Below are 17,643 nucleotides of genomic sequence, written 5' to 3' on the forward strand. Positions count from 1 at the left end.
CCTGTGTAGTAGGATGATTAGTTCTCCTGTGAGGCTTGGATTGATGTATTTTCCATGGCGATTGTAGCAGGATTGATGTGTTCTCATGTGAGGCCTGGATTGATGTGTTCTCCATGGTGATTGTTGCAGGATTGATGTGTTCCCTTGTGAGGCCTGGATTGATGTGTTCTCCATGGCGATTGTAGCAGGATTGATGTGTTCTCCTCTGAGGCCTGGATTGATGTGTTCTACATGGCGATTGTAGCAAGATTGATGTGTTCTCCTGTGAGGACAGGATTGATTATTTCTCCTATCGAGGCATCCTACCCATGCAGTCTGGGACTCATGGGAAGTACCTCTCATCTGATCAATGAGCAGGGAAATGAAGTTAGGGACCATAGTAGTACCGATGGATGCATCGCTGTATCTACTATACTCCCTACGCTAGGATGACCTCCATTGATTTGGGATCAATGATACTGGTCTGGGACTAGTGGTAGGAGTGGTACATTCTATGACACTGACTTCGGGTCAGTTGAGACTGGTCTGGGACCAGTGGTACGCACTCTGAGACTGACTTTGAGTCAGTGGAGGATGTTACTGGTCTGGGACCAGTGGTAGGAGTTGTACATACTATGACACTGACTTCGGGTCGGTTGAGACTGGTCTGGGACCAGTGGTACATACTCTGAGGCTAACTTTAAGTCAGTATGATACATCCTCGATCATTTCTTCTTCTTCATAATTCGGACAAAAGCAGAGCAGAACAAAACAAAAGCTGAGCAGAACATAGCAGAGTAGTACAAATCAGTACAGGGCAAAACAAGACAAAGCAGAACAGGTAGAATAGAGCAGAGTAGGGCAAGGGTCAGGTTGTACAGGGTAGTGCATTTGATGGATGAATAGTAACGACCGACAGACAGAGTACAGATGAAGTTCTCCCTAGTTGAGAGCGAGTGTTAAATTGGCAACTAGAGCCAAACTTCATGTGAGTTAGCTTATTCATGGCTAATACTATTTTTATTAGATTCCTCTCGTTGAGAGGTGTAGATTGATTTAAAGATCATTCGATTCTGATAAGTATTTATGGAGATATGAATTTATTTTGATTATGGAATTATTATCAAGCTGACCTACAACTCATGTAGGCTCAAAAGCCCAATAGTCGCATCTATTCAAACATCAACGTTGTGTATAAATACAGGAGGACTTTTCCTCATTTGTACTCACTCATCTCATCACATCTCTCTCTCTCTCTATTGCGCAGAAAAGAGTCTCTTCTCTATTGCGCAAAAAAGGGTCTCTCTCTCACACATGTGGAAGGAAGCTGCTGAACCTGAAGATGCAACTGTAGATCCAAACTTTGACCTGCGTGGACCTGAAGATCTCCTCATCAGAACTGCGCTATAGGTTCATCTGAACCTCCTCTGAAGGCTGCAACTTTTGGTGGTGGAATCAAGCCAATCTGATGGATAGTTTGCGAGATATCGACTGCCCTAGTTTGAAGGAAGCTGCTGAAACTGAAGCTGCAACTGCGGATTCAAACTTTGACCTGCGTGGACCTGAAGATCTCCTCATCAAAACTGCGTTGTAGGTTCATCTGAACCTCCTCTGAAGGCTGCAACTTTTGGTGGTGGAATCAAGCCAATCCGACGGACGGTTTGCGAGATATCAACTGCCCTAGTTTGAAGGAAGCTGCTGAAACTGAAGCTGCAACTGCAGATCCAAACTTTGACCTGCGTGGACCTGAATATCTCCTCATCAAAACTGTACTGTAGGTTCATTTGAACCTCCTCTGAAGGCTGCAACTTTTGGTGGTGGAATCAAGCCAATCCGATGGACGGTTTGCGAGATATCGTCTGCCCTAGTTTTGATGATGAAGCTGCTAATGCTGATGTTGCTGATCTAGGGTTTGCTATTGCTGATATAAATCAAATTTATTGTACTATTTCTCTCTGCTGAATTATTGAAGATAAAAGAAGATTTGATCAAAGGGTTTCCCCACACATTGTGGGGTTTGTCCCTGGCTAGATGCCACATCTTGTGTCTCTTGTCTTGGCTTGTTTTCTGTCGATCGTTTAATGTTCTATCTGCACTTTACTTTATGTACATGTGATTGCTAATATATGGAATATAATAAGAAAAAGAAGTAAATTGTTATAAGCATAGAACATACCATAACTTAACAATTAAGGAGTGTTTTCTTTAATGAATGGATAAAACAAATTTAGAAGCCCAATGCTTACTATAGCCTTAGCGATGATTAAATCCATAACACAAATATTTGGGAGCCAAGCAAAATGGTTCCTGCCCACAGTTTGTGAACTTGGAGACCAAGGACTGAAGTACCTGCAAACTCTATGTATTTATCTCAAGACAAGTTGTTAATCATATGGCGAATCAAATCACCTAGGTTTAGCCAAAAACTATCAATAGAATGATTTTATCTCCATCTAATGAAAACCAGATCTTACCATTTATCAGTACAACATAGGAAAGCCCGTAGTTAGTACACACCACAAATAAATGAACATGGAACACCTTGAATTGCACCCAAAAGTCTTTATTATGATAGAAAAATAGTTCTCAGCGGGACAATAGTGTTGATTTGTGGTAGCATCGGATGTGCTTTAACCATGAAAATTGGTGGAGAGGCTAAGGCACATGAGATCTCCAAGTCCCAGAAATCATTTTGGGAAATTCCATCCGGATGAGAAGTTATTAAAATAATTAATATTTTTATTGGGTTCCTAAATCTAAACTTAGGAAAATAAAAATATTAATGGGTATTAATAAAGATAAGGATGAGAAGCTTCTAAGAGACAAGGATCAATTCTGTTTTAATCTTAGCCATTGATTAAAGACTTAATCTCGGTTGTTGATTCGTCGACAAGAAAAGTATAAGAGAAGACTTGAGGGTCATTTGGAGACACACCAACAGATACTCAGTATCTCAAGGAAAATCGATTCTCAAAGAGAAGGAGATCGATTTTAGAGGGAGAGTTGCAGGGTGGAGGAAGATGGGGGATTAGCAGCAGTCAGTGGAGATTAGAAGAAGTGACACAGGGACTCTAAGAGACAGTGCAGAAGAAGAGACACAGGGATGACATAGAGAGGGACCAAAGGTGCGCAGAGCCACGTAGAATGACAGAGGGCTGACACAGTAGAGGAAGGAAGCTCTCTAGGGTGTCAAAAAGTCTCCGAGAAAAAGTCTCAAGTGTTTTCTCCCAGTGTCTATGTAAATTTTTCTGTAAAAGCGATTGTTGCTGAAGATTAATAAAACTCTCCTCTGTTGCACTGGTTTTCCCACATTATTCTTTTTCCGGGGACAATTGTCCAAAAATCACTGTGTTGATGTGATTGATTCTTGTGCATATATTTAATTCTGTATAATGATGTGATATCTGTAATTGAATTTATTTTAATATTTACTGAAGGAAGTTCATAAATAACTTACTGGGAATAATAAGTAAGTGAAATAAATCAGTTACTGCAGTAATAGAATTTCTGTTTAGAAATTTTCACATGGTATCAAAGGAAAGATTCGGCGACAGGAAAGGAAAATCAATTAGGAAAATGATGCAAAGGCATCCACTTCAAGAGACTCGTGCAGATTTTCAGATGAATGCACAAGAGACAGAAATTACGATTATTCTATGTTGGCTTCCAGATTGGAAGAAGAAGTTGCTTGTGCAGCAAGCTCTGCCGCCTCGGGGGTTTGGTATATAGATAGTGGAGATTCCTGGCATATGATAGGAATTCGAGAATGTTTTTCAGATTATCAAGAAGAAATGATGAATTTTCAGATCACCATGGGGAATAAGGCAAAGTGTAGTCTAGTAGGGAAAGATACTATAGTTTTTCAAACTGAAACAGAAGAGTGGGTCTGAGCTACCAATGTGCTGCATGTGCTAGGACTGGGGATGAACTTGCTTTCCATATCTCAACTTCAAATCAAGGGCTATGACAATTTCTTGATTAAGGAGAAAGTATACGTCAAACAATCGAGTTGGAAAAAGAAGGTCTAGATTGGAATTAGAAGTAACAAGTTGTACAGGTTGCAACTAGAATCACCAATGGCACTGATAGGCAGTAATGGAGACAAGGATTTGAATGAACTATGGCACAAAAGGATGGGACATTTGCACCATGGGGCTTTGAGAATTCTCAGAAAAACTGTAACAGGAGTTCCAGATCTTAGTACTGAGCGAGATGATGTATGCAGAGGGTGTGCTCTGGGCAAGTATGCCAAAGCAGTGTTTCCTAGAAGTAACAATAGGGCCAAGAGTGTACTAGGATTGATACATTCAGATATCTGCGGACTGATGTTCACAAAATCTCTTAGTGGTGCCGAATACTTCGTCACCTTCATCGATGACCATTCTAGGAAGACTTTGATCTGCTTTTTGAAAGCCAAAGATGAGTTTTTTTGTCGTTTCAAAGAGTTGAAGGCTCTAATGGAGAATCTGATAGGAAAGAAGATAAAAGTGTTGCGCTTAGACAATGGTGGAGAGTATGTTGACAAGGAATTCACCGATTTTTACGCTAGGGAGGGCATCAAAAGAGAGTGGACAACTCCCTACAATCTGGAGCAGAATGGAGTAGCAGAAAGGAAGAACATGACTATTGTGGAAGCAGCTAGGGCAATGATGTATGATCAGGAAGCATGCAACATAGGAGTCTATGTCCAGAATAGAACTCCTCATAGAGCATTGGGCAAGATTACTCTAGAGCAGGTGTTCACCGAGAAGACACATAAAGTTAGTCATTTCAGGATATTTGGGAGTTTAGCATATTGCCGTATACCCGAGGAGAAGAGGAAGAAGTTAGATCAAACTGTAGAGAAAGGATATCTTGTGGGATATAGCGAGAATGCTAAGGCATATAGAGTCTATCTTCCGGGGAGCAGGAAGGTAGTAGTTCGGTGAGATGTGAAGTTCATGGAGGATAGAGTTTTCAAAAAATCTCGAGAAATGCCTTTTGAGGAGCAGTCAAAAGATGAACCATTGGTCAAACCACTTCAACCAGCGGAAGCTAGTACTAGAAATTCTCCTTCAGAATAAGAGGAATCACAGGAAGAGGAAGAGCTGCCAGATGCACCGACTACCAGAGGAAGAACAAGCTGAGAACTCTGACAGATTCTATTGGATGCAAAAGATTTCAATGGTGCACCCAGGAATAGTAAAAGGGAGTGAAGACAACCAGATAGATACCGGGCCTTAGTAGCTCAGGTTGGGGAACCCTTTAGTTTTCAGGAGGCCGTTCAGCATCAAGTATGGGTGGATGCGATGGTGGAGGAATACAACTCTGTAATGGTGAATGATGTTTGGGAAGTAGCGCCTAGGCCTCATGACAGATCAGTGGTAGGTTCGAGATGGATCTACAAGATCAAATATGCTGCAAACGATATTGTGGAGAAATACAAAGCCAGGTTTGTGGCTAAGGGGTATGTTTAGAAGGAAGGAATAGACTACGAAGGGACCTTTGCCCTAGTAGCTAGGTATACATCTATGTGAACCGCGATATCTCTCGCAGCACAGATGGGGTGGGAGTTTCATTAGATGGATGTCAAGACGACATTCTTGAACGGAGTGATAAAAGAGGAAGTATACATTGAACAACCAGACGGCTTTGAGACACATGAGAAGAAATCTCATGTATGTAGATTAAAGAAAGCCTTGTATGGGCTTAAACAGGCACCTAGAGCATGGTATGGTCGAATTGATAGCTACTTGCAAAAGATTGGGTTCGTTAAGAGTGATGCAGATCCCAATCTCTACTATCTGGTAGTAGAGAATGAGCCTCTAGTCCTAGTATTATATATGGATGATCTCTTCTTGACAGGATCATCCAGGCTCATCGAGGACTGCAAGAAGAATCTAGCCACATAATTCAACATGAAGGATTTGGGACAGATGCATTATTTCCTAGGGTTGGAAGTTTGGCAGCAAAAGGGTGAGATCTTCCTTGGACAAGGGAGATATGCTAAAGAAATCCTGAAGAGATTCAGGATGCAGGACTGTAGGCCTATGGCTATTCTAATGATCACCAACTAGAAGAAAATTGATGCATCAAAAGATAAAGATGTTGATCCCACTTTATACAGACAACTCATAGGATCCCTAATGTATCTAGTCAATATCAGGCCAGACATTTGTTACGTTGTCAACACCCTCAGCCAGTTCATGGTGGAACCTAAGAGGGCGCATTGGGCAGTAGCCAAACATGTTCTCAGGTATATACAAGGAAAAATCGAGCATGGACTATTGTACACCAGAGGCAATGATATCAGACTGGGTGGGTTCATTGACGCAGATTGGGCTAGAAATTCAGTAGATCGGAAAAGTACCACTAGGTACTGTTTCAACATTGGATCGAGAATGACTTCCTGGTGCAGTAGGAAACAAAAATCTGTAGCTCTGAGCTCAGCTGAAGAAGAATATATGGCCGCTAGCACAACTTCGTGTGAAGCCATATGGCTTAGAAAATTGCTTGTGAACCTATTCAGTAGAAGGATGGATGCGACCAAGATCATGTGTGATAATGAGAGTTTCATGATCGGTCAAAGCACATTGATATTAGATGTCACTTTGTCAGAGACTGTGTCCAACGAGGAGCAGTACAATTGAGCTACACTCCTACAGGAGAACAGGTGGCGAACATCCTCACCAAAGCCCTAGGAAGGAAAAATTTCGTTTGTTTCAGGGAGAAGACGGGATGGTAAAGAATCCATTTCAATGGCAGAAATGGATAAGAATCAGGGGATGTAGTGCAACAGTTAGGTGGTGGTGATATGGGCAACATGATGCAGCATATTGAGAGGGAGTTGCAGTAAAAATGTAGCAATGGCAGTAGCAGTGTCATGGGTAGCAGTACAGGAAGTAGCAGTGCAGATGATGTAAGGCAGCAGGCCAGACATCAACACAGGCACTGGTGTAGAGGATCAGTATGATGTTTCCAATGGTGAAGCATTACTAGAGCACATTCCTCGCTAAGAGGGAGTGTTGACTTGTGGTAGCATCGGATGTGCTCTAGCCATGAAAATTGGTGGAGAGGCTAAGGCACATGAGATCTCCAAGTTTCAAAAATCGTTTCGTGAAATTCCATCCGGATGAGGAGTTATTAAAATAATTAATATTTTTAATGGGTTCCTAAGTCTAAACTTAGGAAAATAAAAATATTAATGGGTGTTAATAAAAATAAGGATGAGAAGCTTTTAAGAGACGAGGATCAAGTCTGTTTTATTCTTAGCCGTTGATTAAAGACTTAATCTCGGCTGTTGATTCTTCGACAACAAAATTATAAGAGAAGACTTGAGGCTCATTTGGAGACACACCAACAGATACTCAATATCTCAAGGAAAATCGATTCTCAAAGAGAAGGAGATCGAGTTTAGAGGGAGAGTTGTAGGGTGGAGGAAGAAGGGGGATTAGTAGCAGCCAAGGGAGCTTAGAAGAAGTGATGCGGGGAATCTAAGAGATAGCGCAGAAGAAGAGACGCAGATCAGAGAGATGCAGGGATGACGCAGAGAGGGACCAAAGCTGTGTAGAGCCACACAGAATGACGCAGGGCTGACACAGTAGAGAAAGGAAGCTCTCTAGGGTGTCAGAAAGTCTCAGAGAAAAAGCCTTAGGTGTTTTCTCCTAGTGTCTATGTAAATTTTTCTATAAAAGCAATTGCTTCTGAAGATTAATAAAACCCTCCTCTGCTGCACCGGTTTTCCCGCATTGGTTTTTTCCGGGAACAATTGTCCAAAAATAACTGTGTTGATGTGATTGATTCTTGTGCATATATTTAATTATGTATAATGATGTGATATCTGCAGTAGAATTTATTTTAATGTTTACTGAAGGAAGTTCATAAATAACTTATTGGGAATAGTAAGTAGGTGAAATAAATCAGTTACTGTAGTAATAGGATTTCTGTTAGAATTTTTCACAAATAGTTAATATGAATGTTTCAGCAGCAATTTCTCAACCAGACATAAGATATCCTAGAGACTCAAATGACTCTCTAATTTATAGATAAATCCTCCAAGTGGAAAATAACGGCTAGTTGGCTTGATCCTTGTCAAAATAATCTCGACCATTGATAAACCCTTGATGATATTTTAATTTTAGCTATTGAATTTTTATTGTTGAGGGATTTTCGAATTTTTCATTGAATTCCTTTTTTATTAGCTCAAAATTAATTCTTTTGAGCTAATTTCCTCAAAACTTTGACTTTGACTTAACCACCAAGGTCCAACGGTCAAATATTTCTTGGAATATCCAATATTTCCTTGGTGGAGGACCTCCAAAAATTAATTCTTTTGATACTCACAAATTTTCCTCTTGGAGAATTTAATTTCCCTAATACATTTTAATTTGACTCTAATTAATTAATTTTTTGGCTTAGGATTAAATTTTTATTTTGCAAGAAAAATTAATTAATTGACTTAAGAGGGGATTAATTATTTTTTCCACCCTCAAATACTTTAGCCATGGTTTCTGATATCGAGAGACCATGGAATATAATAATTTTACATAATCTTATTACAATTCAACTATCAAAGGGCCAACACCCATTCGACTTAGACCCTCATAATACATACCCAATTCTGTGACCCAATATGATCTAGTAGACCAAGTGATTTGTAATAAAATAATTTAGTCAATTAACTTAAATTATTCCCAAATCACTTTTATATAAGACTCGACTAAAACACTAGGACTCACCTAAGATTTTGATGACAAATTCCACCCTAGTTTTGGGGTGAGGTTGGAGGGAAAAACTCTGCCAACCATCCGTGTTTAGAAACACAAATGAGTCAGTGAAACAAAAAACTTCCCAGGATGATATTATCGCCAAAATAATAGGCTTACCTAGGTTGTTACATACATTGATGGCCTTACTAGCATCATTTACATTACAAAACTTGCAGAATGGGTTTACAATGACACATATAACTTCTGAAAGATGATTCGATCACTTGAAAAATCTTTGGCATATCTGCTTCCTTGAACTTTGACAAAAAAAGTGCAACACCCCCAAGGCCACACCAAGTGGATTAAAGATTTCTCCATGTTAGCGTAGGTGTGGATTAGGTGGCAACGATGGCCATAAGGGATGAGGTAGAGTTCATGCTAGGCTTTTGCCCACATGCTAATGTGTATGTCTTAGGCATTTTTTGCATTTTGATATTCTTTTATTTTTCTTTTATGGGCATTATTTGCTTTTCCTTTTCTTTTACTTGTATCAACCTCTTAGGGCCAAGTTTTGTGCCCTACCTAGGTATGGGGATGTATGGGTGCCAAATATCAGAGAACCAATGGTCAGTTGAACGCGAAGAATGGAGGTGGAATATAGGGCTTGTAATGTAAGACAAAAGGGTTAAGTATGGAATAGGGATAGATGGAACACACTATCTCAATCAGGGCTTCCCAATTAGTGCCCCTCCTATACCCGTTGAGCCATTAGGGGAGGTCCCATTGGACTAGGATCGAAAATTAACCCCCCATTTAAGGTGAGGGAACAAGATCATGGTCAAAACCTCTCCTTCTAGGTCACCTCACATTCCATGAAAAAAGCCCAAATACAAACAAGCATAAGCACCCGATTGTTAAATGAATAAAGTACCTTTTGATAAGAACCTCACCATCATCATGTGCTTCTATGAGGTGGGTGAGAAGACATATGACTGATGCAGGTGGCAGAGATATGAATGGCACATCATCTTTGGCTAGTGGTGGCTGCAGGGGCTGCTGGTTGGCCGGCTTGAAGAGACGATGGGAGATTTTTTTTTTCCTTTGTGGTCACCCACTTTGGTGGCTAACATACATTATTGCTTGTTCCAGATGCCAATAATCTGAGATTAACTCTTCATCTGTATCATATGTATACTTGTTTTATGAGTACCCATTTAACTCTGACCAGAAACATACGTTTTCTGTTGTTTAAAATACTGTTAAGCCACGACTTCATGATATCCACTCAAAAACATTCAATGACTTATTATCCCGTACATGAGCTCTTATATATGCATGCTTTGTATAACTTGCTTATGTTTGTTACATACTTAATGTTCATGGTATTCACCTTATATTTTGAACCAATCTAGGAAGCATATGATATTCTTTGAAAAACCTGATTAGATGAAAATTGTCGACAGCTTTTACTAGCTGTGGGTACAAAACTGGAGCATATCATTATTCAGCTAGCCCAAGAAGTTGCAGAGAAGCACACTGTTGTAGAAAGTGATATTGTTATTCAGCCTTCGGATGAGCTCTTTTGGTTTGGAAAGCCTAAACTAGTTCTCTATTTAATTCACTTTATTCTTTTTCAGGTAATTAATGACTAATGCCCTGTAACTCAGAATTGTTATAAGTAATCTGAATTTGGGTGTTTAGTTTTCATGAATAAGTGAAAATGTTGAGATAAAGGGAGACATGCTGGGGCATCCTTAAATTATATTTATTTGTAGATCTATTCTGGATTATAGAGAAATTGTAATGCCTTTACTTCTTCTTGTTGGCAGAACGCTTTTGAAATCGCATTTTTCTTCTGGATACTGGTAAGAATACAAAAAACTCTTTGTTTTTTGCTCTATATACCTGACATTTAGTGTTGCAGGTTTAGATAGTCTATCCACAAAAGTAGATTTTATGCTATTTTCTGGTTGTGCCCCATGTGTTGCAATTATCAATTAGGGCCATCCAAGACATGACCACTAACATTAATATAATAGAATAATTTCTGCCTTGTCAGCACACATTGGTTGTCTGGTCTAGAAACCTTACTACATTCTTTCATTAGTGTTTTTTTTGTCTTTTTGTTGAAACAGAATCTCATCTTGTGTTCTTGACGATGTTCAAAGATATTTACCTGAAAACTCTAAATTCTCAAACTTCTAAAATTGTTAAAATTTGTGTTGTATATCTTAGCACATTACTGAAATAGACCTTCGTATTTATGCAGTATGTATATTTGACCTTTCAATTTTCTTTGAATTCTTTCTTCATACATTATTTGTTTGCCTTCTTTTAAGAACTGCTCCTACGTCTCCTGATTTTAGAAAAGAGTCCTTTAAAATCAAAGTGGTAAATGTAGCTACAGCCATCGAAATTCATTTGAAGCTTTTTTGTGCTTTGCTTAGGCTACTGGATTGCATTCTACTTGGGAAGGTTTGTTAATTGGATAGGAGTTATGGAGATTGGTATGATAACTATCTAATAAAAGGGGGCTGGTGGGCTAGTTGAGATAGGGTCTCACCATGTTAGTGACCCAGGTTCAAGCCCTGATAGGCATAAAGCCCTGATTTATAAGTTGTTCGAGTTTGTTGGGTTTTATATGTAGCCTTAATTTAAAAAAATATATATTAATTGTAATAACTCCTACACTTGTTTTTTTCATGAAATCCAGTTCAGCATTCATGATAGATACAGAGAAACTCATAATCGAGGACTAGGTCTGCGATCAGATTAGCTAAATTAACTCCTCAAAACTAAACTCACAGTGTTCGTAAATTCAGAATGAAATGACAGCATTGCATTGAATATTCAACAAAGAGGTAAACAACTAGAAGTGTTCAAAAATTTCCTTGGTTTGAGATTGGCAAAAACCTAGAGTTGGAGTTATGATGTGGGAATGACCGACAACTAGACCATACTTTATTTCGTTGAAATAAAAGTTTTGTGGACTTGGACGTTGGAACAGCAAGGGCCTTGCTATGAAGAATTTATTTACACACATTTAGATGGGTGTCATCCCTCTTATGAATCCATTATAATTTCTTCAAAATATCTTTTAACCTTATGTGTATTTAAGAATGATTGTTTTACAATCCCTTGTATTTTTTAGCTTTCAGGTTAATTTGAAAGTGGTTACACCATGTTTGGGAGTGCTTCATGAGATTGGGGTACATTGTTTGTGATGGATTTACACGAGTGATGGTCCATGATGGATTGGCATATTGGAGATGGTTTACTTAGTGGTTGTTTGACTTGGATTGGGCACTTTCTTGGCATTATTCCCTAGGGAATTGGAGTTCTCTTGATAGCTTGGTTGACTTCCTTTATGATGGCCTCATTGAGAGGGTTGCTTGCTTGTAGAATACCCTAGCATTTTGCATCATAGAAGAGAGAATTAGGCCCTACACATCATAGAGTAGATTGGATCTTGTATGGAAGCTTGGAGATGGGTTTGGGATGGTTGGGTTGCAACAATATTCATGCAAGGGGAGTGGAACCAATGGAGTCCATGGCTTATGAGGATCAATGGAGCCTATGGTGGTTTTTAGGAGCATTGGACACATTTCATAGTGTGTCCTTGCATTTGGAGTGTTGCTTATGGATAACATCACCTTGGAGCTTGGCATTTGTACAGTTATCACAAAATATAGTAGGCCTTGGAGAGGGAAACCCTACAAGACAAGAGCTAGACAAAGTGCTAACAATGGGGTAGAGGCCCAATGTCACCACAACCCAAAACCCCTGCTCTTTACAGACTATCACTAATAGGAGTCTTGGTATGAGGGAGATTACTTAAAATGGATATGATAGGTGTAAGACACAAAGTGATTAAGCTAGAGCTAATTGAAGAGAGAGACTCAATAATGGTTCAAGGCTTCAAGGAAGCAAAAAGCTCTCTAAGGAAATCCCTAGAAATCAAGGTTAAAGAACTAGGGTTTTGAGGTTTTCGATGTAATAGGTATACTCAAGGTCAAGGCCTAAGGGAAATGGTTTCTTCAATGATATTCAGCTAATCCAAGGCTCATGAAACCCTCAAGAATGTCCTCAAGTTGAGGGAGAAGAGACTAGGGTTTCTCTCTTAGAGCAACACCTAGGGCAAGATATTTTATGGAAGAAGTTTGAGTGGATGCCCACCAAATTGATAAGTTAGGTAGCCAAGAACTACCTCTTGATGTTTATGCTCTCAAATTTCAAGCCATCAAAAGCGTCCTTCCTAAAATTTCGCTCCAAACCCTAGTTTTTCTCTTTAGCCTTAAAAGGACCAAATTTAAGGAGAGACATTTATGGAGAAAATTTTGAGATGATCACCAAAGAATTGGACTAGTGCCTTGTCCTTTAGGCATGTGGAATCAAGGATGTGATAAATAAGCCAAATCTGTTGCCAAGGAGGCTGAAATTTGATGCCCTAGGTATTAAGATTTCAACTTTTACCCACTCAGTGATAAATGGAGTTTGATGCAGAGTTATAAGAATTCCTCTACTAGGCACATTCATTACATGTTATAAAATGAGTAACATATGCAATTCTCAACTAGATAGCCATTAAAATTTATTTTCAACAAATTAGGGCACAATCAAGCATAATCTAGAAGCAACAATTCTATACATTAGACAAATTCAAAATTATAATCTTCAACAATAGGAACTTACAAGATATAATGAAGTATATCCACCCATTCACCAAATAAATAGCTCCAAAGACGATCCAAAATAGCTTGCAAACATTAAAATGCATTCCAAGAATCTCCAATAGCCAAGAAGGTACAAGTACAAATTCTCTTATGAGGTCCGAATTATCCAAGTGATGATGATGAGAGAGTGAAATGACATCTCCTATTCATACATGTCTAATGATGTCTAATTTAGCCTAAACACCCCTTCAAATTGTAAAATAATCGGAAAACTAGGTGAGATTACTAGCCAACCTCATAGCTAGCGTAAAGCATAAGAAATAACCCACAAAAGAGGCCGAAATGTTGACGCAATGCATGCGTAGGCCCTTCTAGGGCATGCATTAAGATTCTCTAGTGGCAGAAGTGTGTAGAGGGCTCCATAAATCCAAATATAGGGTTTGACCTCTAAATCTCCATGCAAATCATTTGTGGACCCTAGTTTTGTGTTTGGGGCACAAAATGGGTCTTATGGGTCTCCTGGTAATAGAATAGACTAGTTCTGCTCCAATGTTGAGGGCTCAGAGGATGGTGCTAGCCCTCCCATGTCTCAAGGGGTGAGACAAACCTCATTTGGGCCTTAGAGAAATTGCCAAAATGCATGTATATTGTTATGCCAGTTGGGGGCATGTTGGTCCAAGTGCATCATCTCATGAATAATGTGGGGCAAAGCGCAAATTGTTGGGGTGTTGTAGGTGCCCATGGAATGGAATGATGCTCTGCAAGTGATAGGAATCCCATGGCTCTCAATGCTTCACCTATAGGGTGTTATAATGCTCCTCTAGTGAACATGGGCGCCAGTTAAGTTGCGCAGCTCATGATGAAAACCATCTGCCAATCGCACACAATGTCTAGTGTTGCATCTTCACCATTAGGTACAATAATCATTAGTGTATCTAAGTGGACCAAGCTTGTCTTACTTCTCAAAGCTTTAGGAAATGAGAGCATGCTTTGAATGATGTATAACATTTATTACCCCCTTAAAGGTGGAGTTTTTCATCGCCCACTAGGGTTTTGGACGGGTATGTGTTCCTTTTATTGATGTGATAGTGTTAAGATTAGGTATGTTCTACGCTAGAGCAATTTATTTAAATTTTCACAGTTAATCACATCAACATTACGATAAACTGCAGATAAAACATAAATATAAAACGCAGAAGACAAGCCAAGACAAGAGGACACAAGATATGGCGCGAGCCAGGGACAAACCCCACAATGTGTGGGGAAACCCTTTGATCAAATCTTCTTTTATCTTCAAAGTTCAGCAGAGAAGGAGAGAGAGACAGAGAGTGCATTTACAACAGAAGTCAATACTTTGACTTATCTAGATCTAGCATAGATCATATCGTATCATGATGAGATCAGTTGAAGACATTCTGCTTCAACTGATTCTCAAGGTGACTCCTCCACCTATCATCGTGCTGCATCTCGTCCATTTGTTGCACCTTACTGTGTAGCACCATCATGCTGCCCATGATCATCATGTTGCTCACGCTGCCCATGATCTCATCATGCTTCATGCTACCCACGCTGCCCATGATCTTGATCTCATTTATCATGATGTTGTCCGTTGCATCATTTATCACAGTTGCACCATTAAAATCAACACACACATATATACGTCACCTTTTATGTCTGCGTATATCATGTATAGTATCCATGCTACTGATGCGTATATCAGTACGTTACACATGACAACATATTGTTACCCTTACCTGCAGCTCCAGGAATTGACAACGGCTCCATGCCTTGACAACAGTTATCTCTGTGCATATGGACAGCGTATATATATTTCATTATTATGAAAATCGTTGAACAACGTGTATATATATATATATATGAACTGCGTCTATATGACAACGGATGGCATCACGTTGGTTGTCTTCATGATGACTACGTATTCTCCATGCTGTGCGTATATACTGTTGTCCCATTACAGCGTATGATGCATATTTCGTTCCCATTACAGCGAACTGTGGCTAAGTATCTATATTACAACAACTGCGTTTAGGGCTTCTTGAACAACATGTCACACCCACTATGAATAGCGTATAAGTACAATGTATAACCTTCACTTATAACTGCGTGTAACATGTCCTATTACAACGTGTATATATCTCTATTACTGCTGCGTATACATAGTCATTGCCTGCGTGTATTCTCCATGATCTGCATATACCTGTATCCAAGATTCACATGGATTCTGATTCTTCTTTGACTGCGAGAACAACTGTGGCTTCATATATTGACTGCGGATTTTTGCATGGACTGTGGCTTCATTATTACCCTTACTGCGATAGGGTTTCACCATGAATAGTGCATCTGTTTTCCTTGAACAGCGTATCTGGTTTCACCATAGCATATCAGATATTTCCATGAAAATGCATTGAGCTATTTGTAGAGTATATGTACAGTGTGTAATATATATTGCCATGCTGCGTATATATGTATCTGTTGCTGCGTTATGTCATTGCCCGTGAATTGCGTGTTATGACTGCGGCTCTTTAGGAGGAGATTCTCACGTTGACTGCGGCTTAGGGCAATGTATCACAACAACTTCCATTTACTGTGGCTCCCTTCTACTGCGGCTTCCATCTACCATGGCTGCGTATATGGCATTACGTTTACTGTGATTGCTGTGCGTTAGAACTAGGGCATCATAGGCCAGCGTACATTTTCATGGTGTCTCTCTCTTGCTCCAAAAACCCAAGACATGGAGAGGAGGAGATCACCTCAATAATGTATCTCTGCCAAATGACATCAAATCCTCTTTTATTTATACTAAAAATGTATAAGTGAATAGACATGATGTTTGGGCTTCTAGAGCCTACATGAGAGCTGGTCGGCTTGATAATAATTACATAAACAAAATAAATTCATATCTCCATAAATACTTATCGGAATCGGATGATCTTTGGATCAATCCTACACCTCTCGACGAGAGGGATCCAATAAAAATATCAGCTGCCATAAATAAGCCGACCCACATGGAGTTTGGCCCTAGTTGCCAATTTAACAAATAGGCAACATTGGCCCCAGGAACTAGGTGATGGCCATAATGATAAGGAGTAGAGCTCACACTTGGCTTTTTCCCATGTGCTAATGTAAATGTCCCGGGCATTCTTTTGCATTTCATAATTTTCTTTTTGTTTTTTTCTTATGGCCATGACATGATTTTGAATTTTCTTTCACCTGCATTAACATCCAGGGTAACGTTTCTAGGCTCGACCTAGATATGTGGACAAGGGAGAGGGTGTGCCAACACCCTATGGAACCAAAGAAGGGAGATGATGTATGGGGCTCGTAATGTGTGGAGAGAAGTGATAAATACGGAATGGGAAAATGGGACCACGCTACCAAAATTGATGTTTCGAAGTAGTGCCCTTCCTAGAGCCATGGGTCAATAGGAGAGGTCGCACAAGACTGCTATTGAGGATTAACCCCCCATTTAAGGTGAGGGAACAAAACCATGGTCAAAACCCTTCCTTCTTCCAAGTCACCCAATAACCATACCAAATGTCGAATGGAAAAACAAGCATAAGCACCTAATTGCACAATGAACACCATACCTTTTGGATCATGTTACTCACCTTCTAACACGTGCTGTTGACAAATGGGCGAGGAAACATATGACTGATGCAGGTGGCAGAGATAAAGCGACACATCACATTGGCTACACGATGGATTTTAGGGGATTTTGGCTGCTGGCTGGAAGAAGATGAATAGGAGAAAAGTCTGAAAATTCTTAATCCTCAAGGAACCCTACTGCAGCAAATCTGAATCTACTTCACCTACTTGATTTTAATATACATTATTCATCAAGTTATTCTTCTGAATATTGAAACAAATTACTTCTGCAACCGACACTACTTAAATTTGATTTGCATGAAACAAGGAAACTGATCAAAGAACAAGATACATAGGACACATTTATTTTTGGACAAAATAGTCCTCGGAAAAACCCAATGCACGAAAACCGGTGCAACAGCTCTGAGGGTTTATTATTATGCAGGAGAAAATTCTGAGTACAAATCTAGGATGCTCAACTAGCAATCCTTTACAGAGAAAATACTAGACAAAAGACTGGTGAAATGATCTCACCCTGTCACTGGAGAATCAGTGACTGATCCTTAGCTCTGTAGGCTCTGCGTCACCTTCTGATGGCCTTTGCATCAAACTGCGTCACCCTGGGCATCTTCTGTGTCACCCCTACTGGGTATTACGTTGCCTCTCTGCTCTAGATCTTCTGTTGGCTGAGAAATCGA

The 17,643-nt window shown here is 39.6% G+C and overlaps 1 protein-coding gene across 1 annotated transcript in view; it reads left to right on the forward strand.

Annotated features, from left to right (window-relative positions):
* Nucleotides 1-17,643, forward strand: part of LOC149173783 (MLO-like protein 1) — a 525,125-nt gene that overhangs the window by 421,228 nt on the left and 86,254 nt on the right. The window contains exons 11-12 of the mRNA XM_089424731.1: nucleotides 10,130-10,303; nucleotides 10,496-10,531. Coding sequence (XP_089280857.1) covers nucleotides 10,130-10,303; nucleotides 10,496-10,531 — 210 coding nt within the window. The remainder of the gene's footprint in view (nucleotides 1-10,129; nucleotides 10,304-10,495; nucleotides 10,532-17,643) is intronic.

This window comes from Pinus tabuliformis, chromosome 4_2 (assembly GCF_031772625.1).
Source record: "Pinus tabuliformis cultivar Carrire ecotype Pingquan chromosome 4_2, CPIR1, whole genome shotgun sequence".
NCBI classification, from domain to species: Eukaryota; Viridiplantae; Streptophyta; class Pinopsida; order Pinales; family Pinaceae; genus Pinus; species Pinus tabuliformis.